This window comes from Anarhichas minor, unplaced genomic scaffold, assembly GCF_050575085.1.
Source record: "Anarhichas minor isolate MPS153535 unplaced genomic scaffold, ASM5057508v1 ptg000027l, whole genome shotgun sequence".
NCBI classification, from domain to species: Eukaryota; Metazoa; Chordata; class Actinopteri; order Perciformes; family Anarhichadidae; genus Anarhichas; species Anarhichas minor.
This window is the reverse complement of record NW_027466473.1, coordinates 4026704-4054541: the sequence shown is the minus strand read 5'-3', so window position 1 is coordinate 4054541 and position 27838 is coordinate 4026704. Positions and strand designations below refer to the sequence as shown.

Below are 27838 nucleotides of genomic sequence, written 5' to 3'. Positions count from 1 at the left end.
AGCAAAGGAGATTTGGAATGTTGATTAACAAGCGGAGAACTTGATTTGGCTTTTTGTATTTCAAATATGTATTTCAAACAAGAGCTGCTCACCTGCATCATGGATTTGTCAGAGTACATGAGCTCAATGGTTCTGTGGATTCTGTTTATACTGCCCTGCAGATCTGGTGGGAAGAAAATCATATACAATCTATTAGTAATAGATTGCATCATTACAGAGGTACAGGTCATTCATGCTTCAGGACCCTAGCACAAAGGGTTGTGAATAGGAGGCAGGTACCGTAGACCTACCACGGGTGTCGTGTTCCACTTCACTCCTCCAGCGTTGCAGGCAGCCCTCGAGCACCTTCAGCTCTTCATCAGTGATGTGGCGCGGGGCAGGGTGCATGGGGAGGTCGGGGGGTAGCCGGGACTGGGTAAAGGGCTTATGGATGGGTACTCTCTGCTGCTGGGCTGCAGTGTTAGCTGTGGTGGGACCTGAGGCAGAGCCTGAGCTCTCTACGGGAGGCAAGGGGTCCAGCTCAGCTGTGCTGCAGGGGCGAGAGACACACAGGATATCAAGTAAAACATACATAAAAAGGATCTGGTCCAATTTTACAATACCAGGTTTTTTTTGCAGCTTAACATAATGCTACAACAGTCCTATTCAGGCTAGTGGGTGAAAGCAGAAACAATCTTAAGTAGTGCCAGTGAGGTTAGCTAAAAATCAAACGTCAACGCTTGGCCCAACTGGCACAAACACTTGACCCCAGTGAACTCCTATGAACAGGTGGAGCTCTTTGTGTACAGCGTTAGCATGTCAAGATTTGCTAATTAGCAAGTCACAGCTGAGGCTGATGGGAATGTCATCAGTTGTACTGGTATGTGGTCATAAACCAAAGTATTGGAGAAATTTAAATTTGACTGAAAAGTCAGGGGATCAGCAAGAGGAGGTCATTAATGTCTGTACAAACTTTCATGGCCACCATCTTATAATCAATGAGTCAGTCTGAACCAAAGAGATTGGTTGACTGACCAACCTACCAATACCACCATCACTAGAGCAACACCGCTAACATGCTAACAACACTGGAAAAAACAACACTCTGATGAAAAGAGTGGTTCTTAAGTGGCATGTACGAGTAATTTACAAGAATACAATCCACGTGCAGTGATAAATCTACAGAGGATTATTATGTGAATCTGCAGCTCATGTGCTTTACAGAGCTTCATAGCGAGTTTCAGCTCACTGTTTGGCTACGTTGCCGGTAAGTTTATTGTTTTGGTTCACTCTCACAGCTCTGTGTTGTTTTTAGCCACAGAAGGCAGCTCTGTTCCGCAAAAGAGTTTTTAAAAAGCGATGTCGACTTCCTGCTCAGCAGCAGACAGACACAGTTAGAGGCCAGTCGGTGAACAGAGTGCAGCATTTAGCAGCTTAAGAGCCAGAGAGGGTAGAAATAAAAACAGATATACGTTCATCCGGTGGTCAGAAACATGAACCCAAATGAATGTTGCTCTGTAACTACTGTATGCATAAATACACATCTGTTTCACCATATCAACTTCAAATGAGTTTACAATTCACAAAAGACCCAAATAAATCTATAATTTCAGGTTGAAATTATAGATGAAGTTGAAAGGAAGTTGAAAGGATAAACCCTTTGTAAAAAATGATCTTGTCGACACAAACCTGCGCCTACTGATGAACTGGCAGGATTCATCAATTCAACAAACAATTCATGACAAGTTTGTGCAGTTGAGAGTGTTTGCTGAATCTTAAAAAAACAGGAAGGGCATGCTATCTTGTTATGAAACTTGCCTCGGTGGGGACAGCTGTTGTCCTGTTGTACCACCAGGGGGCGCTGTCGAGTCAATGTCTTCCACTGGGGAGGTGCACACCGGCTTACTGGAGGCAAACTCCATGGCGTACTGGAGGACATCTGCCAGAGGGAACCTCTTGGGGCCGGAGCCGTAACTCAGATACCTGAAAGAAAAGGAGAGAAAGAGGGAGCGTTAGGAACGCAGAGGGAGAGAGAGAGAGAAATAAGAATAGAGGACATAGAGGCAGACGTCTCCACAGCTGTCTGGAGAGCTTTGTTGACCGTGGCTAAATACTGGGTTATTGGTAAACTAGTAGTACCTCTCCAGTCGTTGTTGAAGCAGCATCAGATGCTCTTTCAGCCTCCTGATCTCCTCCCTCTTGATCCTGGTTATTTCCCTGTTCCTGTCCATGTACCTAACGACACAAAGACCACAGCAGAGGCTTCAGTCTCAGTCACAGAAGAGACAAATGCTTCAGATTCTACAATCAACGCCAGCGCTACTGTTATTATTACCTGTCCATGTAGAGCATAGAGGAGAACTCCAGCTTGTTGTGGATCTTCTCCGGTCGGCCCAGGGTTTGGTTAAACTCAAATCTTGACAGTTCGAAGGTCAACACAGGAGGGAGTTCTGTGAACCAGTGCTGGAGGAATAAAGGATGTTGATCAGTCACTCACTAAAATATATATCTTTTAAATATGAACATATCTATCACTGTCAATATAAATCCTGTACACTGTACATACAGTATATAGTATCTTGAAGTATGTACATAATCATCCACTCAATGTGTACCCATTGAGTGTTTATTTCTTTGCACTATTTGTATTGTTTACTACTTGCAGAACACTTGACTTGTACATAGACATTTTATTTCTTTGTTGGTCATTGCCACTTTTGATATATTCATATAATAATATGAATATATACACCTATTTTTCCACTTTCACAGTTTGGCTTTGTTGTCATTGTCCCAAGCTGTTTATTCTATCTCTGTGCAAGTACATTTAGAGAGATGCAAAAAAACAACACAGTCAAATTCCTTATACGTGCATACATACTTGGCCAACAAAGGGGATTCTGATCAAATATGCAGCCTAAACGAACATGATTGCATAAGTGCCATTAGGCTATTCGTTGGTTATAAGCATCACTGAAAGACATCACTATATCACTGTGAATTCTCAAACAGTGACCAGGACCAATCTTTAACTGCATTAGCTTAATGTGGAGCGGGTTATATTACAGACAGGCCTCTATATCTAATTAAGTACATTCTGTTACAGCATTATGCTGTTCATACAAGCTCAGCACTTCCTGTATCTTTTTCAAAAATAAAAGCCCTGTTACAGTGGATAGAAACATTTCACTTTCTAAAAAGGCTTTTTGTAAAACAGGAGCAGGAAGGTGTAGAGGAAAATGAAGTGACTTGTAGGTTCTCACATGGTGCTTCAAATGTAGCTACTGCCATCTTGTGGTACATGTACCTTACTACAAAATATAGCTGGCATGAACACATACACCCACAGTGACTGAAATAGGACAATAACACTTTAGATGAGGAATCCAGAACACCAAAGTGTTGAAAATAACATGACTATTTTGTCGAATTTAAAGTGAATCCTCAATTTCTTCACAACAGAATCTCAAGCAATATCTGATCAAATATATTTGGTAACATTTCCTTCTATTCTAAGTGCATGGCTGCAATGTCCATTTATTTGTTTTTTTATGCAGAAAAAGAACAAGAAGACAAGCATAAGTTGTGTTTTTTGAGCATTTTTCTGTGGGAAACCCTGTATCCCAAAATGATGTGGATGAGTGTCTCTCCTGCTCCCTCCCTCTGGCTGGTGCTTTTCCAGAGGGCTGGGTGCACTGGCCTGGTAATTAGCTGCTCCCAGCTGCTGTGGGACAGTGTAGGCAAGGCCACAGCTAACCGGAGGTCACACCCAGAATAGCACAGGTGCGAGATAAGGACCTGGAAAATAACTCTTTGGAGAGGATCCACTTCATCAATCCGAAATGATTTAACCCGATTGTCAGCTGTTAAAATACTGCTAGTGCACCTCAGCTCAAAATAACTTTCATTTCATCTCAGTGGAAATAACTGTAATCGTACTGCTTTGGCACTGACCTCTTGTCCAGACCTGGCAGAGTTCTCTGCCGAGTGCAGGGATTCAATCTCACCCTCAATCATCGCAGCCTCCAGACATTCATGGAGATCCTTGAAGCCATTCACCTGCAGAGGGTACTGCCCGAACATCTCTGTGTTCTCAAACTTTTTACCTGTGGAATTACAGAAGGAAGGGGGGGAGAGAGAGAGAGAAATACAGAGAGAGAGAGAGAGAGAGAGAGAAATACAGAGAGAGAGAGAAAGAAAGAGAGAAATACAGAGAGAGAGAGAGAGAGAGAGAGAGAGAGAGAGAGAGAGAGAAATACATAGAGAGAGAGAAAGAAAGAAATACAGAGAGAGAGAGAGAGAGAGAGAGAAAGAGAAAGAAAGAGAGAAATACAGAGAGAGAGAGAAATACAGAGAGAAATACAGAGAGAGAGAGAAAGAGAAAGAAAGAAAGAAATACAGAGAGAGAGAGAGAGAGAGAGAGAAAGAGAAAGAAAGAGAGAAATACAGAGAGAGAGAGAGAGAGAGAGAAATACAGAGAGAGAAAGAGAGAGAGAGAGAGAGAGAGAGAGAAAGATAAATACAGAGAGAGAAATACAGAGAGAGAGAGAGAGACCAGGTGTGATAGAAGAGTTGGAAAGGCAATGAGCGTGAAAGTAAATGCAATAACTTTCACACTTGTTTGCATCTAGGCTGATTTTCACTTGTTCAGCAGTCACTCACTCATCATTAAACAGCTGCACAGACCTCTTTGCATCAACTACTGATGAGAAGCAAAACAAAGGGAGAGAGGAGTTGCTAGCGGACACGCAGATGAGGCGTTAAGGTCATTTCATGAGCAGCAGAGTCCACGGGCCCAGTTTTGTGGCTCTGGGCCAGTATTGTCACGCATAATAAGCACAATGTCAATCAGCCATCAAGGTCTTCCACGATCAATGCAGCCGCTCTCCTCTTTTACATGGACCACATCTCATTAAGACAAGGTGACCTTTCATTACTAGGGGCAAGGACGGACCACGCTAACGCTTCGTGTCTCTGTGGTCCCCCCTCCTCGCTTTCTCTCTTTACTGTCAGAATTGAACAGCTCATCTCACCTTCCAGGACGCCCACGGCAAGGAAGCGACCATAGAAGAGCTCCACCATGGGGTTCTTTGGCTTCTCACCCTCTCTGAAAGCACAAAAAAAGATGTTTACAGGAGGCAGTTGTGATTCAGTTAAACGTAAACCATGTACATGGGATTCTCTGCTTTAAAACTTGCTGCCCAATAACACAAAGGAGCACAAGTCTACTGCATGTCCACTCTTTTAACGGGGACCTCTGGATGGAAAGACTTGTGGCTACCTGTCTTCCTCAGCCTTCATCTGGAAGGCGTCCTCCAGCCAGTCCAGCAGCTTGTGGGTGAACTCGCTCACATCCTGCTGTTGAGGAGAGCACAGACACACATACAAAGTGAGCAATTACAGGACTGCCTTTGGGACGTGCATGTCACAGAGTCAAACTACAGGACCTAGGAGCAAGACAGACCAATCAGTGAAATCATTGGTATGTCTGTCATCTGCTGATGTACACTTATGAGGTGACTCGTCTCAGTGGATGAGTTGGCAGATTGCTGGACTTCAAAGGGGACCTGCATGCCACGAGGCCATCATCTCATAGACATCAATGCCAGCCGGTAATTCAGGTCAATGCCTCTCTGACTAATACAGAGTAGTGACATGACTGATGAGTACAGAGAGCAGAGGGCTGACCCCAGTTGATCTCCGCAGAGACTTAATGCTTATGTAAGAAGAACAGAGTGGGATTGTGAATTTGACATGTGTAAGTCACATTATAGGATTTATGCACCAACAGCTAATTCCTAGTCAATATTATTTTTTGCAGAGCTCAGAGGGGTGAGTTTTAGGATTATTAGTTATAGATGAGTGAGGTTAAGTGTCTCAGGTCCAGTAGAGCTGAGTCTGTAGAACGAAGAAGAAACTGAGCAGTGAAGTCTGTGGTTGAAATGAAAAGGCACAAGAAGTGTGTGAAGGGGATTTATGTGTGTGCACAACGCAGATGTTTCTACACTTATTATTCACATTGTGATGCGTCTGTCAAATTGGTCATCAGGAAGTATTATTCACTTCTTGACAAAAACAAAATCACTAAAACGGTTAAACTGGTAATTAAAACCCAATAACATACAATATGGAACAACAAATAAAAACAGAACTTAAAAGTAATTTAAGAATAAGAAGGCTTTCATAAAGGTCGGTCTGTAAAGCTGCAGCATGTTTAACAAAGTACATTCAAAGCCATGCTCTGTGCTCTAGAAAGCAGCTAACATTAGCAACTTGCACGTACTGAATGGAATCCTTATCTGGCTAAAGGTGGTAGCATAAGGAGAGATTCATATGTCAATGGGAGAGACAACATAACTTCACCTATTAGCATGTAGTGCTGATCATAAAAACCAATCACACCGTATGTACATAGCACCTCTTCACACTGGTTAGTGAGAACCAGTGCTTCTCAGATGACTGCCATGCTGATTATAAGACCAAACTAGAATTACTGCCTCGCATCATTGGACATTTGTGCAACATTGTCATAGTAGCATATGGATTCTTGGGTTTGGGCCAAATCCATGTTTTGTGAGGTCACAGTGACCTTTGACCACAGAACTCTAATCAGTTCATCCTTCAGTGCAGGTGGACGTTTGTGCCAAATCTGAAGAAACTCCCTCCAGGCGTCCCTGAGATATTATGTCCATGAGAATGAAAAGGACAGTAGAGCTGCCACTAACAACTCATTTTATATCAATCAATCTATTGATTATCTTATCGACTAGTCTATTAATCTTAAGCATTCATTTTCTGCCAAAAACGTAATTGCCCAAACAACCCGAAAAACATAATGGATACCAATGAGAATGAATAATTGAAGTAGCCAATGAGTTTCCTCGGTCCATTTAAAACAACTTGGTGATCAACTGTATCAACAGCAGCAATGAGGTCCAAGTTCAGCATCTGACTAAAACATTTCTAATCATTGTTTGACTTCAGGAGCTATCCTGTTGCAGAAAGACAAATTTCTCCAAAAATTGACTTCAAATAAGGAGATTAGAGATTGGTGTGTAATTACTATGCACTAATAGTCTTAAATGTCAGCTGCAGATAGTGATTACTAACTGTTCCAACCTCCGTAGGATATATTATGTAGTAACAAGAAGATAACCTCTAACCTCTAGCCTGCTTGCTGTAATGGCGTTCTCGTCAATAAACACTGCCTGTGCTGGGTGAGTTCTATCGTATGGAGCAGGTTTTGGCAGAAAGAAGCTTACCTGCTGCGACTCGCTGGACTTGAAGGCGTCTTTGAGGATTTCCACAGCTCGTGACGGATCCACATATTTCCTCTTGGACCCCACCATGAGGGAGAAGAGGTTCCTCAGCTCCTGCATGAAGGGCAGGTTCCTGTGTTCCTGGTCAAAGTGAAAACAATCAGCGATTTAGTGAATCAAATAGTCAAGTCAGCGTTCCTCATCTCAGAGTGAAACTGAAAATATCCCCCTGCAAAGGAATATCACCAGCCTTATTATATAGAGGTGTTAATGTTGATTTAAAACATTGTCCTGACTTACCAAATAGTTCGTAGTGTTTTCAGTGATCCTTTATGGATAAAATATACAGCAATTTTATTTTCAATGTTTTATAGCATTTTAATAATGTATTTTCATCATGTACACATGACTGAGGGGTGAGCTTCTGTAGCAGCTACAGTATATGAGATGAGCAGCAATAGTGCCGGATATAACTGAGAAACCTGCTAACGTTACCGACACTGGTCTTTGCTTTGATAAAAGGTTCGATAAGTGATTTGGGTGAGAGCTTCATGAATACGACCGATCAGAACCAAACCCAACACTACATGAGCATAATACAAATCTCATTCACATGATGATGTGTACACCATTGGCTGCTGTATTAACTGTAAGCCATTGTTTTGTTTCTTCATATATCCTGTTTGAAAATGTGTCACTTTTAACAACAAAAGTTGTTTTAAATGACAGTTTCTCTGTAGCAATGTCACCATAGTGGCATCATGATGGTGAGATACGGAGGTAACGTGACTTGGTGCATTATAACATCACACTTGTTTTTCCGTGCTAGTGAGTCAGGGATGCTGATGTGAAGATTAGATTGGAAGCACTAGCAGTGTCACACTGCTGAAGTAAAAGGTCAGTGGTTAGGACCAAAGGGACTATATGAAGAGAGGACTGCCACAAACACACTTCAACAGCAGAGGCTTAGACCAGATTAGCGACAGCCTATGCTGAGCGCTCAGCATCTTTTTGGTTTGTCCATATTCTCCCTACTGAGAACTAGTCGGACTGTGGCTGGACACATTTGAGCATCTCTGATTTGCACAACTTCAGGTCACACACTCACTCTGCATGCTCATTTCTGTTCTGGAGGAGGAACATGGAGGTTTCATCAAACATTTCTCAAAGGGAGGGAATTCTTGAAGCTTGCTAGCAGTGAGTTACGTGAACCATCGGGGGCGAAGCGCTAAGCTGCAATGACCTTGGGGCATGTTCCCACAGCTGCTGAATGCTGGCTCACCGCTCCAAGAGGGTCAAGCCCCCAGAGCTGAAGCACTGGTAGCTGTGAGAGACTAGAAAGGATAGAAACAGAAGCGATGTGGCACACACTGGCGATTGAACCAAAAAGCATTTAAAAGCACCACCCTCTCACTTTGTAATTGCTGGTAGAACGGTAGAGGTCTGGCTCGGGCTGTAAGGATCCATCGCTCTCCATCGATTCAATGATCAACGATTCTATACCATTGATGCAAAGTGAAATCATCACCTTTAAGATCAGCGTTTATTTGGAAATTCCCATGGGACGTCGGTTTCATCATTCCCGTCAAAGCACACTTCCTTTCTAAACAGTCAAACAGTGTTAGCGGTGTTAGCTAGTGGAGTTAGCGAGCGGTGCCAACAGTGTAACGATTGCGAGTGTGTGCTGGCTGGTTTAGAGAAAGAGTGCGTGTGAACGTAGCAGTGCAGTGTGTGTACAGTTTATTTATCAGTGAATAAATGCTACAACTCCTCAAGACCCAAGTTCTTGTGCCTCGCTTGCTAGCTGCTGATTAAAGTGAATAGGGTTTGACCCTGAAGTTCAGCTCAGGCTCACTTAAGGTGGACTGACCTTTAAGGTGGACCAGCTATTCTCCTTTTAGTGACAAGCCGCTCACCCGCATTGACCAGCAACTGCACCTAGTACAATTTTTATTAAAAAGCATTGATTGTTTTTCATTCAAATGTCTGGATGAGCCCAGTAATAAAATTGTCAAATCATATTTGAGTTGCTTTTTGTGAGTTGATAAAAATGTAACGGATTGTGTTAAATGGGCATATGAATCGTCTCGTGTCAATCTCATGCATCAATTGAATAAAATAAAAATCGTACTGCGCCAGACTTTGTGATATGAGCAAACATCTTGTCGTTGTCCAAAGAATGTATTTAATATGGTATTGTGATCTAACTCTTGGTTTCTCCTCCTGGTCTTACCTTTAGGTTGCGAGGCAGGTCGTGCACTCGGGCTGGCGGTGAGTAGTTAAGCACAAGTCTCTGGAACTCCAGCAGGTTGAACAGAGACTTTAAGGTTGAAGAGGAATAGAGACATGTTAATAACATCCAATAATAAAGACAGCCTTGGCCCACACACAGTGCTTCATGTCAGAGAGAAACCATGATTAACTGTGGTGAAAACTCCAGCGTTGTCTTAATATAGAGAGGTCTCGCTCACCAACAGGCATATAATAACTTAAGACCTTTTACACAGTGTGGTATTCCACTCTGTAAAGCCGAGAAGCTGCAATACCTGCCATAAGGTTTCAACTTTGTATAATCATTCACACTACTTGGTACACTTTACATGCATGCTATATGTGCAATATACTGTTTATCAATCACTTTGTGTCTATCCTCTACATTTCCCTAATGAAAACACAGTTCTTAATGAAAAGCTTACGCTCTCTTCAATTACATCAAGACTTCCCATCCAGCAATTCCAACCCATGAAAGTCAATTTGTCTCATGCTTCTGCCAGCTGTGGTTCATAAAACAGAAATTAAAGTTGGACCATACACAAATATGACGTCAACCTGTAACCTTTCTGTATTACTTGGAATACTATGCACACAGTGCTTGTTGCAGCAAGTACTGAAAAACAGCCGAAGGTGATGTAGGAAAGTAAGGAAACGTATTATTGAAAGTTCTACATAATCAAACTCAGCATAAAAAGCCAGAATATCAAGTTTGGTGTGATTTTGTATCATGTAACAAACTACACACATTGGGGCAGCGGTATAAGAAGAGCCACTTACTCTCCCTGCTTTAAACTAGAGTCATGATGGTTTAGTTTGTCGTTTGGTACATGAAAGTAGACACAAAAGTCTTCAAGATTTGGATATCTTATTTGAAAAAGAAAAAGTTGTTTACTTCTGTTCTGGCACCAAGTGCAGTGGGATCAGGTTCAAGGGTGGGGTTTACATGACACCATGTGATGGTGTATCCAGTGTTCATCTAGCATATTTCAGCTCAGGTCACATTTTACCACTGACTCCACCAGCAAACAAGACACTGAGTCTTTGTGACAGCTGGGCTAAAACTGTCCCAGCACTTCCCAGCATCTAAACATTCAGAACACCGTCTTATCCATATTACAGCGTTGATCATTACGGTTACATGGCACCACACTAAGAAATGCAAAAGTCAAGACCTATGGGGCCATAATTGTAGCAGAACTATTTGTAAATGTGCGAGGAGAGTTGTGTAGCTGAATCTCAATCTGCATCTCAATCTGCATGTGCACAATGTGTTCAAGAATCTCTTGGACTGATTTATGAATGTGTACAGGAATCTGCAAATGTGTGTTCAGAATGCATTTATATGTAACCAGATCTGTGTGTGTGTGTGTGTGTGTGTGTGTGTGCGTGCGCACCTGTATGACAGCACTGAACCAGCAGGTATTGCCAACATTTTTCAGCCCCACGGGGCAGGTGTCTATCCTCTTCCTGTCATGCGGGTTGGGTGAGTCGCTCCACACTTCGGTGTGGGTCCGCTTCAGACTTGCCTTGTTCTCTGCTATGCTGGCCTCCAAAACTCTAAAAAAAGAAAAGTCAAAACATAAACAAATTCAGTCCAAGGCAATGGACCTTATGTTTCTACCAAATGATTTCAGCATTGCCAGACCTTTCTACCACTACCTTTAATAGGCCCAGCTGAACTCAGCGGTGGTTCACCTGTTGCAGTTTATCCTGCACTGCATCTCCAAAAACGTGCTATTTTCATCTTCAAATAGAAAATACACCAACCATTCATGCTGCAGTTTACATCCATGTCTGTCCAAAATGTAATTCCTGTATCATTTTATCCTATGAAACATTTGTGTGAAATCGCCACAATTAGCATATGAATTCTTGAGTTATGGCCAAAAACATGTTTATAAGGTCACAGTGACCTTTGACCTCCAAATTGCAATCAGTTCATCCTTGAGTCCAGGTGGACGTTTATGCCAAATTTGAAACAAATTCCCTCCAGGTCTTCCTCTGTGAGGTCACAGTGACCTTGACCTCTGACCTCCACCACGGCTGTTCACAATGCTCCCCTCCTGATTGAGTCCTTCTATTTAAATACAAAAGCGTTTCTCCAAAGCGACAGTTAGACATTAGAGGGGTCTGTGTCAACGGGGTTTAATTACACTGCCAGTGTGGCTCCTTGGCATTGTGCTTCGGTCGGGTCACATTGTACTTTTATATTAAGGGTTGCGATTTAAAATGTTATATTCAGGAGGCTTTTATTCTCCCTTATCGGGACATAATAAGCTAATCACATGAATTACAGGTTAGGTGACCATTTGCAATGCCTTGGACGGTGAATGAAAGGGAAAAAATGAGGTTTAAGTGGTGATTCCAAGTATTCATTCCATTATTTGACATGAAACCTCAAACCTTGTCTGGGAATGTACAAAATAGTCAAGACTCAATCTCAAAACTGCATTTCTTTCAAGACAGTAAGAACGGTTGTTTGAACAGAGCTCTCTTTGACAGAAATGATCTGTTGTTACATGTAACTATTATGTGATAAATCAGGTGGTTTTACCTCATAAACAATCTTCAGAACAGATCTGGCAGAGTACAGATGACACACAATCGATCAAAGGTGCTAACAAATCATTTTTCACATTCAAACTGTCATTTTCACTCGAATGTGGAGTGCGGCTGCCATTAACATTGGCAGGCTGAGGTGGACAAAACACAGAAGAGTACAGTAAAGAAAGGATCGGATCTTGATCAGCTTTATTTTACCCGGAACGATCCATTAAAACATGCTTGGATGCTCCTCCACAATGGGCTCAGGACATCCCTGATTACTATAGGGGTCCTGTGTTACTCATTTTCATTTAAGGATTGGTAAAACTGTTTTGAAACAGTTTGGTCAGATGTTTTGTCATTAGTCAGTCATGCTGCTGAGCCCACCTGCTGATGGCCTGCTCCTCCTCAGTGATGCCCGTCTCCCTGAACGCCCGGTTGGACTCCTCTAGGCTGAGGGCGATGGCCCTCTGCAGGTCATCCTTATCGTCCCCAGTCAGGTCAATCACATCTGCATGAAATAAAACACACAAAGCTGGAATTTGTTTGCATGAACAGGATTTTACATGGTTTCTGGAAGTGTTCAAACCTTGTTGTTCTAAAAAGGTTTTTTCACATTTTCTTTAAAGGGATACTCATTTTCAGCCAGCTTTGTCATCGCTGTGTTGGCTTCCCTCCATGTTGCCTCCACCCAATCTGCCAGCAAAAGTCTGCCGGCAAACGAGCCGGGGGCTCTGGGCAGTGGCGGCACGGGGGAGGCCGAGGCGCCGTTTGTTTCCACATACTGCCCACACGCCGATGACTCAGAGCTAGTTGAAAATGACATGTTTCTGTCTTCTTTTAATCATCCCTGTGAGGTCTCTTGAACTTCCGGGCCTTAAAGCTTAGGTAAGCCGCTCACTTGTGTCTGCCTGGCTGCCGACGCTGATGTATCTGTCGCTGGCCACCTGAGACGTCTGGTAGTAGGTCGTTTCATCTTGCTCAGGAACCTTGGCGTTCTTCTCCGTCAGAAACGCAACAGCCTCGGCCAGGTCTCCATTGCTCACCTGCAGTAACAATGTGTTTGATGAGGCTCATGTCAGCTGGGAATAAACACAGGACAAGAAATAGCAGGAACACTCCACTTGAAATTGAACCCGACTTCAGCTGCTGTTTACGACAGCTTATGCTTCCAAGAGTTGAGGATTACAACTGCTCATCTAAAAAGAAGGCAGTAAGATTGACAAAGTGTGTTTATCTAATGTAAAACTGTGTAATTGTGGATTAGTAGCAACGTGTGTGGAACAATTTGTAAACTCTCGGTGTCGACCAGAGATTAACATGGACCAGCAGTTTCATATGAACGGGTTAAATGTGTGTTTGAGGTAGAAAAGCTTCCCACCTGTCTCTTACATGAAACGGCCCTACAAGGAACATGTGATGATGCTTCTGTGAGAGCGGAGCGTCTGTGTGTGTGTGTTTGGATGAGTTATGTTGAAAACAGCTTGCAAACAGAGAAACTGTCTCTGCATACAGAAGGACAAACAGCAAGAGAACAGTGTGTATATGTATACATGTGTAATGCTTCATGGTGTACCTGCAGCGCCTGCTGAAGCAGCTGAACGTCTGTGGTGCCCGTGACCTCCCTCAACTGGTTAAGTAGAGTCTGCTGGTGCTATTGAAGGGAGAAGAAGAGAGGAAGATACGAGGCAGTTCAGAGCAGAGCATGATGGGAGAGAGGGCATCAGTATCTACAAATCACAGAATAATCCTAATGTCAAATCACAATATTATAAATTCTAATTTAACATGACTTATATGAACTTGAAGCACAGATAAATGATCTAATCTGAGCCTCTAATCGGACCTGTCGATTCTCATCCCTATTAATGAGCCCACTGAAGTCTGATGACCAACTGATGTCAAACCCAGCTGGACCGCATGGCCTCACCACACACACACTTAACCTGCAATGTGAGGCCTGAATGAATGCACTATAAATAATGCAGGAGAGCACTTAGTGTCTGTGTTCAAGGTACAAGTCTTAGGCTGAGTCTTGAGTGAGAGGAGCACTGACTGAAGCTCTCACAGGTGCAGCAAGCAGCAGATAAGAGTGTCACTTTAAAGGGGTCTTCTTTGGTTTGGGACCTGATACTGGAGGTGGTTTTCACACTGCACTACACGCACCCATGGCAACGCCGCAGACCGTCTACGTCACAGACGTTCTTACACACTTTTTATGGAGTTGCTACTACACAAAAGGCAACGGAACCCATTCCCACATGGGAAAATGACGTGTTGTAAAGCAACATAAAACAAGCTTTCATCCAACATGTGTTTTGTGCTGTGCTCTTGCATGTGAAATAATAAAGGTGAACAAATCTGGACAGCTCCTTAATTAAACATCAGCTAACGCAATTCACCAACACTACTGAATTCTCAAGGCAACAGGCCTCGGATCTGAGAGAAGGCATGGATGTAGAAAGAGAACTGGATACAGCGTCGTAGCAAAGTTGCTCAGTGGCGCAGGAAGCAAGAAAAGTTTGATTTCCGAGTAAAAAATGACTCAGATCTTCCATCGATCTTCTGCATTATGGGGCCCATAGAGCCAGCTCACTAGCTTTTACTTTAACCCCGCCTCCTAGGCCTCGGTCCAGCCTCTTTCTCGGGCTCATTCAGCTACTGGTGCATTCTTCAACTTTTAGGACTTAATGATTTAATTAAAGTCCTGGGGAGTTGGTTTAGTTGTTTTGTTTTTTTAATATCCGGGGAGTTACAGGCATCTCTTTCAGTCTGTGAATGTGTATGCGAAAAAGTATTTTTGGGCCCAATGGCATCACGTGACGGACCGGAAACTGTAATTCCGTTTGTCCACTGTGTAAAATGTGCTTCAAAGCCCGGCACTCTTCCCGAGAGCTTGGGGAAAAAGGTGCTCTCTATGCAGCCTACGGGTGAACATGGCCTGATATCAAATTGCCACATACACAACATTTTGTTTACAGTGATGTCAGATGTATCTTCTTGCCACCAGAGACACAAAATAACAGCACGGCTATTTGGAAATGACACATTAAATGCCAGCTGGTGCAGGCAAGTTATATCGTTCATATCACTTTTTTTATTTTTAGTTTCCAACATAAGTCAACAACCCCTGTGCATAATTACATCATACTAGTAATCATACGAGTGTAAACTGAATTACATGTTAGGTAGGCAAAAATTGAATTTGGGAGGACAATTTGTCTGTGACCATGCTCATGGCATATTAGACAAGTATACCCAACTTAGCTTAATACTCATGTAGCATGTCAGGTCAAAGTGATAGATTGGTACATGACACTATGACAGTGTTCTCTAGCAACCTCATAGAGCAAGCACGACTCTGACTTATCTGACATGTCACAGTAGACAATAACAAGTATCCCGGAGACAATGCTTGACAATCAGCACTATTTATTAGGAGATACATTGTCTAAAATAAAATGGAGAGAAACTATCAAAAAAACTGAAGAAAACACAGCTTTTAACAAAGGCTCCAATCACAGCAGGTCAGTGTAACTATGATGGCTGCCTGTGTTTACAGTGTCTGAGATCCTAAATAGATTCCTTACAAAACATTCACATCATTGTAACTGGTGTGCTTATAAAATCTCTGAGCATGGTTCAACCACTGGAGACAAGTAAACATGAAGATGACCGTGTGATTTGGTCACTGTCAGAGACTAGAAGGATGGCAGGGTCAGTGAAGTGTGAGGGGAAGTTGAATAACATAATTCTCTGCATACCCTGGTACAGGGAACAACTTGTGGAGCTTTACAGCAGGTTAGTATCGGGTTCTCACGGCCGATTTGCATGTGCAGGAGTTCCAAACAAAAAACAAGTTGCACAGACAGAAGCAGAAGAGGTCTTTAAATATTTCACTATCTACAGGCCACCACATAAAAACCTGCACCACACCATGCTCTCATGAAGCAATCTAATAATAGAGCACAACTGCAAAACACTTGCATGTGCACGTGCATTGTCAAAACAAATCTTAAAAGCTAATAAGTTACGGCATTGTATTCATACTTGTACTAAAATTACTCAAAACTGTATAAATCCTGTCATGTCATTGTTGTTACCCATGGATTAATTTCAGCCCCAAAAGGTCAGACTGCATAATAGGGTTTGTGTAACACTTTGAATCATCAACAGATGGTTCAGTGTTTATTTTTGCCCATGCTCCAAACTTCTGACTGTCATCAACCCATCAGATATTCAAGTGTTTGGTTTTTTTAACATAAGTGAGCTATGTCAGATTTGGTTTTACACACTTAAACACCATTAGTGAACAGATGTACTTAATTGCATACAGTGTGGTAAAACATGACTGCGATTACATAACCTTACTCTTATGCAAAAGTATTATTTCTTCACATGTGGACTAGCAGAGGAAACATCTAATCTAATTTACATTGAAGCAAAATCAGTCATGGTATGGTGTGAATTCTAGAAGCCAAAGGAATCGACCCCAAATGGACTTTCGTAAACTAAGACCATGACCAAATGTAACCTAATAATCTGCCTCCTCAGTTGTGAACCATCACACATTTGGCTTGCTATCTGGCTAACGTTACTCAATCCCCGCCCAGCATCGAGGCTGTGTCCCTCCCTCCGCCGCTGGCCATGCTTTGTAAACAAAGATATCAGATATGGGATGAGTAACCTCGGAAACATTTGCATACACAAACACGGCGTATCCAATTCTCCAAAACTCAACGTTAACGTTGTTCTCAGCAAAGTGCCCCGTGAAAATAAACCACGTAACGTTACTTACTACTAAGTTGACGACACTGACACTAACGTTACGTTAAATCTGTCACTGACACTCGGCCTTGTGTATTTCTACAGACGACACAGTTAGCCCAGGATGCTAACGTTACAAAGGGAAGCATTTTTCCGCATTAATACGTATGAACTGCTGCCAATCGTCAACGTTACCCAACGTACAGAAACAAGGCTATGGTTTAACTTTACTTTCACACTAGCTAGCGTTACGTAGTGCCGTTAGCTACCGTTGGCTAGCAACATAATATTGGACAACGCTTTACGCTAGGCTAACGTCAGGCCTAGTTCAAATATATTTACTTAAGATTTAGAAACAGCTCCTCGGCAACAGCCCGTAACCAAAAAACAAAACAATTCAATGTATACCTAACTAACTAAGAAGCAGACTAGCCGACTCTACGGGTACTTTAAGCCCTACAACTATGCGGCTATACAATTAGGCTAACGTTAGCTAGCCACCAAGTTAGCTTCAGTAAGCTTACCTTCTGAGAATGCTGCTGGAGGACATTCTGCTCCACGGTCATGGCGGGTTCAGAGATAAATTCAATTAAATTCAAACCTGGAGTAGCAAAACGCACAGAATACCTCTCACTAAAGCGAATTAAAACACGATGCTAGGATGTCCACTCCTTCATCAGCGACATCACGGGCGCCATGGCAGAGTGACTAGCGCAGGTCTTCAGCAGGCATGAAAACATTGCTCTGCTTTGCCCGAGTTCTGGGATCGACTACTCACGTCTGCCTGAACTGCCGTTACGTCACAGATACGTTTTTTTGGAAATCGTAGAGAAAAAATAAGACTAAATAAAAGTGGGCCTCTTATTTGTGATTTTATTACTGACCACATCCTTCCTTGGTTTGCATTATGTTGTGAACAAATGGGAGTCAAACATATGCAATCAATTGTATGTCTAAGTCCCAAAGACCTCATGTCGATACAATCCTAATATTCTGTAAGGACACTGAACTTGCTATATGAATTCTACAGAAAAGAAAGCTGTGTTGCACAATATTTACCTTACCAGGTAGCATGTGCTTAGTTGTGTAGGCACTGCAGGTAGTATCGTTTGTTCTTATCCACCAAATCCTTAAGGCGTTTTTGATATTTTGTTTGTTATTCCTGTTAATCATTTCTCATTCTGTAAAAAAAAAAAAATCAATTAATCCGCGGTTCACAAGTGTGCCGAACCGTGAGGTGTGATCCGAACCGATCCCGGATCGATCCGTGATCCGTTACACCACTACCGTTCCCACTAGTTGTTCCCAGAGTCAGAACTAAACATGGAGAAGCAGCGTTCAGTTTTTCTGCTCCACATATCTGGAACAAAGTCCCAGAAAGCTGCAGGTCTGCTGAGACCCTCAGCTCCTTTAAATCAACATTGAAGACTTTTCTGTTTGCTGCTGCCTTTAATTGAACCACATTCAATTAATATATTAATCAATTTCCAAATACTGCTGATTGAAAACACGAAATTTAGTGATGTTACGTTACGATGTCTGAAAAGTCCTGGTAAACCGATAAAAAGTGTAAGCATCATTGAAAGACCTCAGAGAGGCCGGGTTAGAGTCCCGAGACGGGGTTGGAGTCCCGCGTCAAGACGGGGTTAGAGTCCCGCGTCCAATTGTCCGGGTTAGAGTCCCGAGACCGGGTTGGAGTCCCATGCTAAATATGACCTCAGGGAGGCCGGGTTAGAGTCCCGCGATGTGATAAAACTGTATGAAATAAACTGTACTTGTGAATGACTGGATCTAACAGAAACTAAGAATTGAGGTGGAAAATACTTGACTAGTGTATCTCACTGTGTAGACTAACAGGGGTGCTCAGATCAGTGACTCGGGTGTATTCCATACATTGTTTGCGCCCTGAAAGTCGAATTCCGGCGATTTCCTAACTGAGTATCAATTATCGCAAGTCAAAGTTTGGAACACATAGATATTGTGTGAATAATTCTGTGTATAGGGATAACCTGCATTTCTGCATTTTACTACTGTATTTCATTTCTTACACTGTTTTTATTTAGTGTTTTAATGACTGTTTTTATTGTTTCAATGAATGTTCTTAATTGTTTTTAAATCTCCTTTACTTTTGCCTTATGTTTTGATGCTTTTAATGGTTTTATGTGAAGCACTTTGAATTACCTTGTTGTTGAAATGTGCTATACAAATAAACTTGCCTTGCCTTGCCTTACCGGTAACTTAACGTTATATTGCAGCAGCAAGCTGCCGGTAACTAGGGGTGCAACGGATCACAAACCTCACGGTTCGGTTCGGATCACGGTTCTTGAGTCACGGTTCGGATCAGCAAGGGGAGGAGACAAATATAACTTTGCTAACCATTTATTAATTAAAGAACTTCAAGAACACTTAAAGCAAAGAACTTTGGGCTATAGTCTTACATGAAAACAAAAATATTGAAGAATTCCAATTTGAAATGAAATAAATAAATAAAAATAGAACATTCAAGAATACTCAATTCTGTTAAGTTTAAGTGCAACATGAGGTTTGTTGATACCCTCGTCCTTTGATCAATATTGAAAGAAAACAGCCAATGTCTACAGCAGGGGTGTCAAACTCATTTTCACTCTGGGCCACATCAGCATCATGTTTCCCTCAAAGGGCCGGTTGTAACTGTAAGACTGTATAACTGTAACTACTCCTAACATATTGGTAAATAACTCTCTCTGCATTTGATTATTGTTTATTCAAGTGTAAAAATATTGTACATCAAACTTTTAAAGAAAATAACAAAGACAAATATCAAACACAAGTTATTACATTAACTTTGTTCAAAGCTATTTTTGTCACCTCTCTGCATCACTAATGTCCCTCCCTGCCGTCGTCTCGTGCATGGCAGCTACATCCAAGAGCTCCTCACTGATGGTCAAGTCTGCCTTCAGCCTCTTATAAACACTGATAGATGCGCTGCATCCGTGTTGTCTGTGCTTTCATCAACAGCTAATGAAAAATACAAGTACCTGCTCGTCTCTTAGCTAGCTGTGTTGTTAGATTGCTGCTAGTTCCTGAACTCGGTCTGCGATGGTGTTTCTTCATAAACTGACATTTGTAAAAGTCTGTATGTGGTCGGATATGTGAGCTCACCTGCTCACATACCTTTAGCAGCACTGGGCTGTAGCTTTTGTAAATATATTCTGCTGTGATTGCAGTCTGCCTTTTAATTCTTGGACAATTTGATGTTTTTCTTGGAGGCTAAATTTAGCTCCGTGTTTGGTGTCAAAATGCCGACGTGAATTGTATCCTTCATCACCGACACGCATCATAACACAGAAGACAGACCCGTTTTTCTCCTTGAAGCACAAACCTGTATTCGCTTTCCCATCTTTCATTACATTTTATCATTTAATATTTTTTCTTAAATACACTACATGTATTGTAATTTATAAAAATATTATCTTATTTTCTCATTGCACAGCTACTGTCTTCCTCAGTTGCTCTGCTTCCAGTGCAGCTTTTTTTAAGTAGAGCTTTTATCCAATCAGATTTCACCTCTGTGTCTCTAGGTAAGAAGAGAGACCAGAGGCCTGCAGACTCACAAGTGAATCCCTTTGCAGTTTAAGTGAACGGGGACGATATTGTTGATTGTCATAGTGTTCAACCAATCAGATCTTTAGTTTGACATGTTGCCCGTGCCCTTGAGTGTGTAGCAGAATGCGTGTTGCTGCTGTTGTTTTCCCGTTAAGCTAGTTAGCATAGCCTCCCAGAACACTTTTTTGTTCCGGTTCAGAGGTCACACAGACCGTTGTCTCCTACATGAGCGCAGAAAACATTATATTTCCTACAATTTTAAGCTTCTGCATTTTCCAAATGCACTAGTATTATTCAAACGTATTGTTCGGTTTGTAAGCCTCGTACGAATACGTATATAGTTACAGCCCTAGAAACTGTTGGGGATTTACCCTCGGGCTAAAAGCCCGCCGTATAATCTGACTCCAAAAGACTACAGAAGGACCCCGCGCAGATCGTTTGATTGGAATTACATTCGATGAACAGAAGACGGTAGACGATCTATAAGTATTAACAATTTAATAAGTCAAGCATCAAAGCATAAAAAACATAGATCTATGGTTTCACACAACACAATAATTGATTAAATATCCCTAGCAACAGACACAAAGTCAGGGCTCGGCATATCCATCTCTCCTCTCGGTGTTTTGTGAGCCCCGTCCTATCATTTCCCTGTTTCTTTATTCATTCTCATGAGGAGTTGACCTTGTCCTGCACAGGGACTCATTATCTTCACACACACACACACGCCAGGGTTGGGGCCCCTGTGTATGTGGGAGACCCCCAGTTCTCAGGACAGAGAAGATGCTGTTCCTGCAGGTTGCTACACAATATCCCACGGAGTTATCAGTTTCACAACACATCTAGTTACGAATTTAAACTAACCACCTGTGTGCCAGAGCTTCATCTTTGTACGGGGAGCGCGTGAGTGCGTCATCCGGAGATTCAAACCTTTGCTCTATGACACATGCAACACTATTGCAAATGAGCACACACACACATATTCCTTATACGTTTAATGCCTGTAAAACTCGTTAGCATATTTCTACAAAACGAATAATAACCGTATAGCTGTGGCGTCATCATGAGGTTATAAGGTGGTATTTCAGCTGCAGGACAGCAGTGAAGGCCCAGGTATAAAATGCACAGCCCGCCACTGCTGTCAGGTGATACTGAGACCTTGTCAGTACTCTATTCATCATGATATGTCAGCAACATGACAGCACCTAGAGAAGAGAGGACATGGTGCTGTACTAACTGGTCTCAGTGAGCTGTTCCATGATTTCCCTCCCCAAACTATGAATAAGTGCTTAAGGGTTGGAATCAGGTTGATTTCCTTCAATTTCACATGTGAAACACTTCACTGAAGTCATTGACCTTCGAAATGCTTCATCTTCCCTGGAATCTTTTATTTTGTGTTGTTTGTTCCATATATTTAGTTTGAGCCAGATAAAGACCTGGACAAACCCTCGTGCCCTTCAGTATACATCCAATGAAATGTTGCCCACCTGCTACCTCCTGCTCTTCATCTTTACCTCCTTCAAGTCAAGAAGTAGCATTTAGCCTGCAGGAGGTGCTATAACTACAGCACAAACTTGTGGAACCTCAGGTTGACATATGGTTTAATATGGAAATGTGGAGTAATATGCAGATTCAGATGCAGATCACCACAGAATCCACAACACCCCAGCTGATCATTTTTGGCTGCAATGCTGAATGAGTACTCAAGTACAATATCAAGTGGTACTTGTACATTACTTTCTGTTTCAGACAAAAATATTGTACTTCTTTCCACTCTACACATTACCCGAGTTTCTTTGTAGATTAACATTTTGCATCGTGCAAACACTGTAAAAGACAAACAAAGTAATGTGTGTTTATTAGTGAGTCCTGGAAGTCTTAATTATTACTTATTTTCTTAAAACAAGTGTGAATGCAGAAGTGAGCTGGTTTTATGAATTACCTAGAGGAGACATTTTCTTGAGTCTGAGCAGCAAGTCCCTTATTCTCTCAAGATTCTCATCCTCATTTCTAAAAGGTTCTTGAAACAAGTTGTCGAAAACAGGTTGAAGTAATCAGACTAGACAGGCAGATTTAAAAAAGCAAAAAATCAACTTGTTAAACAAACACAACATGGCCATCATATTAAATAGTTAAAATCAGCACCACCTTGGCGAGCTAACCCAAAAACGCCGATTACATTTTCCTAGGTGATAAAAATAAATCAATAAGGATATGTTAATACAGCCTGAAAGTGGATGTTCGGCATAATGTATTTATACTTTTAATACTTTATTTACACTTTGTATATACTTTAAATGCAGAACTTTTGAAATGGAGTATTTTCACACGGTATGATTACCACAAGTGGTAAAACTTTCTATGATGGCCATAATATTACCCATATCTAATGCAATACAAACATACCCATACTCATTTATAATATGTTCATAGCACTGTATAATGACTCATAAATAGGGGTGCTGAGTCAAATTGCTGGATATCGGTGACAATGGAGCAGATCTATTTAACTCAATTCTATGTTTATATTCACATTATGTACTGGAATCGTAATTCAGGTTAATTTTGGCCGATTCCCAAAGCCCACGTATTTGTATCGGGACTTAAAAAGTCAGATCGTGCATCCCTATTCATAAATATTCATAATGCTTTCTAACAATAATCACATTATAAAGCATTTTTGAAGGTCAAGTATCATAATACTTTGATGATCACTTACTAAGATTTTTTTGGTAAAGATCATAGTATATTGTGATTCTCATAGTTGTAATACATTATAATCTTTTTATAATGCTTTATAATTACTATCATGATGTATTATAATGTGAATATTGGGAGCTTTGGGTGAAGTAATGTGGTATAGGCAGATATAATACATTACTGATACAATACAATATAGTTTTACTTAAAGGGCCAGTGTAGCATTAAGAGGGATCTATTAGCAGAAATGGAATATAATATTCATAACTATGTTTTCGTTAGATGGATCCGTAGAGGGAGTGGGTCCGCTTCATGTTGCACCGCCATGTTTTTACAGTAGCCCAGAACGGACAAACAGAAAAACATTGGCTCTAGAGAAAGTAGTGTTATTATGGTAAAGATAGTGGGCGGATGCAATCTGCAACGTCACCACTAGATGCCACCAAATCCCCCACACTGTCCCTTTAAGTAAAGGGTCTGAATACTTCTTCCACCATACAATTACATAAGCAAGGAGGTGGAAATGATCAGAGGTGTTTCATAGTAAATCCAATGTAAATTTAATCCTCAAGTTGATGTCTTCAAACTGTGGCCCACTTGTGTTTGAGTATCAAAACTGAATATAATGGATAAAGGGACTAAATTCAGTTCAACTATTCAGATGGATAGAATAACACCTACGTCCAAACACGGAGCTTTTAAATGTGTCAGCTGTGATTAATTCAGAGCGAGATGGAAGAAAACAGAACTGGGTCATCCTTTAGATGTTCAGGAATAGCATTGTTTGTAATAGTCATAACTGAGGCAGTCAGCATGCTTTGTTAACATGAACTGTGTCATCTAACTAGTACATATAAATATTAATGGGAATAGTCAGAACTGTGTGGTGTCATTGGGGGAAGGATTTAGCAGCACAAACACATTGTGCAGGAAGATTTCATCAAGATAGATTTTTTAGCAATTTCATTACAGGAAGAATGGTTATCAAAATCCTGCGGAGTGCCATTTGACTGTATATGCACAATCATAATAGATATCACTATGTAACCAGAATAATAATTTTATCTGGATCTTAATTATTATGTTTTGGAACTATGTTACTGTTCCCTTAAGTGAGGTCGACAGGTTGTCACATAGCCGTTTTTTCCTCTGTACACAGAAAAGTGCTAGGAGAGTCAATCTTATCCTTAATATACGAACTTTGTGACTCAATGCACAGAGATCGATAGTAGTGATAATCCGTCTCTTAATAGAGGATCTTTGTTTTTTTCCGTCGTCTGTGCTCGAGTATGGTAGGAGTTGTGAGGAGGAAAAAGAGTAGTTAGATTCCGATAGAATAAAGTTAACAACTTTAAATTGAATATGGAACAACGAGTCATTGAAGAGTTGCAGTTTCGCCTAGAGATTCTTAGAACTTTGAACATTTGATATCCTGGTGAGTTTATTGAAGTTCAATGCTTTTACCGTTGCGTGCTAGCTTTGTTAGCATGAATGCTCGACAATATTTAGGAGTAAATTGTGTATTTTACTAAAAAAAAACTGTCAGGATAAATCTGAAGGGGATACAAAAAACATTCATGAGATGTAATGATTGTAATTGAATGCCTTGAGTTATGTATGTTCGCTAATTAGCTGTTATATTGTGTGTGATGTTTACAGCCATGCAGGTTGCAGGCCCAGTTGAGTACATTTAGTAATGAACTATTGTCCTGCACATGTGCATAGGCTGTTTTTTTGTATAGCTTCTTCGTTGGAACCAGAGGTGTCGTCCATCCACCGTCCTGCCTGCCACCACTCACCCCATCTCCATTCAGCTTACCGTCTACCTTCACCTGAGAGGAATCTTCATCTCAATCGGACATCACAGTTCACTTGGAGTCCATTTCGCTGGACATTGTTTGTGCACAGGGGGGCGGTAGGACATTTGAGAACTCAACTCTTTCTTTTATAATTTTTTCAATTTAATTTATTCCTGAGATCTCAGAGGTTTTTGATTTTCATATTACATGCTTGGACACTTTGATGTTTGGAAATGTGAAATTGTGGTAGAAAGGATCATTGTATTGTGTCTTAATTACGCCTGTTGGTTGCGTAATTCGGGGTGGATATGTCTTGTCTGTGCAGCAGTCAGACGAGTGACCTATTAACCAATCTCCTCCTAGATTAGATTAGATTTGATAATTCCCCTATTTTCTGTTTATTCTGCACTGTCTCTAAAGCGACAGCTGAAGGGGGGGTTACAACTACTTTCTTTTTATGTTTTTATTCAGTCCAAACAGAAGCTGCTCAGCGCTGCACTGTAGTTCAGTCTTCCTCCAGCAGAGGGCAACACCCTCCTTTGGAGCTCCAGACTCCCACAATAGCAGCAGGAATGTGCAGAAGATAATGAATGTTGAAAATGATTCCACTTGGTAAATCAAGGAGCAATATAAATCACAGTCTGCTTCCAATTTTTTTGAGCTTCTTCCAGCGCTGCACCTTAATCGATATTTCATACCATCCACGTTGCAGCGCGCTGAAATATTGACTGAGCAGCAGAGTGTGTGTGTGAGGGTTAACTAAGCTCACAGAACACGTCCTATAAAAACAGCCTCACAGTTTGACCTCAAGGCAGGAAGTAGAGCTATCAGTCAGAGGAATCTGGGAAGCTGTCAGGAAACCAATCAGAAATATGTTGATGAATCAATTGGCAAAGTCAAGCGGTAGCAGTCTGAGTAGATCCTCGGCTGACAAGAGCTCAGACTTGTTTGTTGAAGATCAAAACGGATCCTGAAAGTGAGCCCGGGGGCTGAATGATAATAGCCTCACTCGACCCCCCCCCCTCTCATTCAGTAATCCAACACAAATAAAATGCAAAGCTCAACTTGACAACCAAAATAGATACAGACAGATGTTGTATACAAACTGTACAGCTGATAGATTTGTGAACATACAGGTCCCACATGTTTCTTAAACCCATTTTGGAAACATATTCTTTATTGTGATTAGAATTTAATGTTACATTTTAAATGCATCTGCAGCGGGCGTGGAGGCCTCTGGGTAAGCCTACCTTGTCTCTAGCCTGTATGAAAACATAAATATTACATTACTTCATGTATCATGGAAGCAGAATTATTTCAATGAGGATTCAATGGACATTAACGTGGTTATAGCTTTTAGTTGCTGTTTGACTTTTACTTTATTTCACTCTTTGAATGCTTCAGTTGGTTTCCGCATTCCTGGGATCCTGGAAAGAATAAACAGGTGTAGAAAAATAATGGATGACAATGTGTTTAGCAAATATCACCGACACTCTAATATGACCCATTCCAAATCGACTCTCTGTATACACATTATATTGCAACAATGTTTTGGAAATAAAATCTTGAAATGCATCGGTGATCCTCTCCTCTGCGCTGTCCTCTTGAGTCTGTTTGTGAACTCGCCGGGTTTTATTCTTCATCCATGTTTTCCTCCGGGGGTTTTTAGAGACGGGCCAGGCTTCAGGGCTGCGGATGGATACCGTACAGTTATTGTGACTGAAGAGATTTATTCTTTTTTATCAACTAAGGGCTTGCTGCAATTACATGTCTCTGAATGTGGCTGACAAAGCATCATCCATTATCATCCAGCTCCAGAGCGGACCATTGTGCTGGTCACTATAACAAATTGAGTAGTGATAATTCTTACGGGTGTAGTCTGTCACATGTGCAGTAATGGCTTTACGTTCAAATGAGTTGGCACAGTCGCTATGAATTTTGATATAATTGTTAGGATCTCTTCTTGAGGCAGGCGGTTTCTCCAAGCACGCGGACACTGGAGATCTTTCACAGAGTGCATTTCCGGGGTTTAAACGCAGACAGCAGGGCCACACGGGGATCCATTGAACATGTGGGCCTGTAGAGAGGGTGCCCACTAATAAACCTTGAAGCGGATCAAAATGCCACTTCAGAAATATAGTTCTGTGGTCAAAAATGACCTCTTGGTAATCATAAGTGCCATTTACTATATCTTCCTTTAAAAAGGCAAACCCTTCTCGGCTTAGTTTAGTCTGCATTTTTGAAACTACAATCAAACTATTTCCATCTAAATAGTTTTTTTTCTTCGGTGTTTTTGCCGTACAGATATGCAATAAGGATTGCTGGGTGACTTGTTGACGTCGTCCAATGTGAAGTCTCGAAGTATTCAATCAAATTCAGCCGCTTTCATGCAGCAAACCCCAGAGGTTTGGTTCAACGCCGCTAATATTTATCTGTCATAAAGCATGAAACCATAAAAACTGATATGTCATCTGAAAAGCATTTCTTTTCTTCAGACTAAAGCGTGGGACCGTATATGAGGTCTTGGTCTTTTTACACAAGCAAGATAAGCCTCGGTGTGTTTTGCGGTCAGGGGAAATTACAGCGCCACGACGAGATCTTAGTCGCTGATCCTCATATTTAATATCAAATTCAAACGCCGACGTCTATCATAGATGTTAATATGTGATACAGAAAATATGAACACGGCGTACCTGAGAGGCATCGCAGCACGCCAGGGGGGAACACATGTCAATGTACTTTGTTGGAATAATACATAGTTCATTTAACTATGAACAACACTGATTGTGTCCTTTCCCCTCGTTCTCCGGTGCAATATGAGCATTGATTTTATGACACAGTAAAGGATGAAGTAGTTAAACCCGGCCGTGGCAGGATGTAGGGCGTCCTGACAAGAGCTTTAAGACGATTTCAGCCATTTTCCAGGTTTCT

At 41.5% G+C, this 27838-nt stretch overlaps 1 protein-coding gene across 6 annotated transcripts in view; it reads right to left on the bottom strand.

The window, feature by feature from the left end:
- Nucleotides 1-17572, bottom strand: part of usp25 (ubiquitin specific peptidase 25) — a 29543-nt gene extending 11971 nt beyond the window's left edge. For 3 of the 6 annotated variants that reach the window (XM_076102696.1, XM_076102698.1, XM_076102699.1), the window contains exons 1-15: nt 17348-17572; nt 13633-13710; nt 12958-13102; nt 12444-12567; nt 10907-11069; nt 9472-9558; nt 7242-7379; nt 5261-5337; nt 5013-5086; nt 3934-4085; nt 2315-2442; nt 2119-2214; nt 1798-1962; nt 291-529; nt 93-163 (exon numbers count right to left, since the gene is read on the bottom strand). In XM_076102696.1, coding sequence (XP_075958811.1) covers nt 93-163; nt 291-529; nt 1798-1962; nt 2119-2214; nt 2315-2442; nt 3934-4085; nt 5013-5086; nt 5261-5337; nt 7242-7379; nt 9472-9558; nt 10907-11069; nt 12444-12567; nt 12958-13102; nt 13633-13710; nt 17348-17389 — 1779 coding nt within the window. In that variant the 5' untranslated portion in view covers nt 17390-17572. Of the gene's footprint in view, nt 1-92; nt 164-290; nt 530-1797; nt 1963-2118; nt 2215-2314; nt 2443-3933; nt 4086-5012; nt 5087-5260; nt 5338-7241; nt 7380-9108; nt 9177-9471; nt 9559-10906; nt 11070-12443; nt 12568-12957; nt 13103-13632; nt 13711-17347 lie in introns of those variants that run through there. The other 3 variants (XM_076102697.1, XM_076102700.1, XM_076102701.1) reach the window with 3 other exon arrangements.
- Between the last annotated feature and the right edge of the window lie 10266 nt (nt 17573-27838).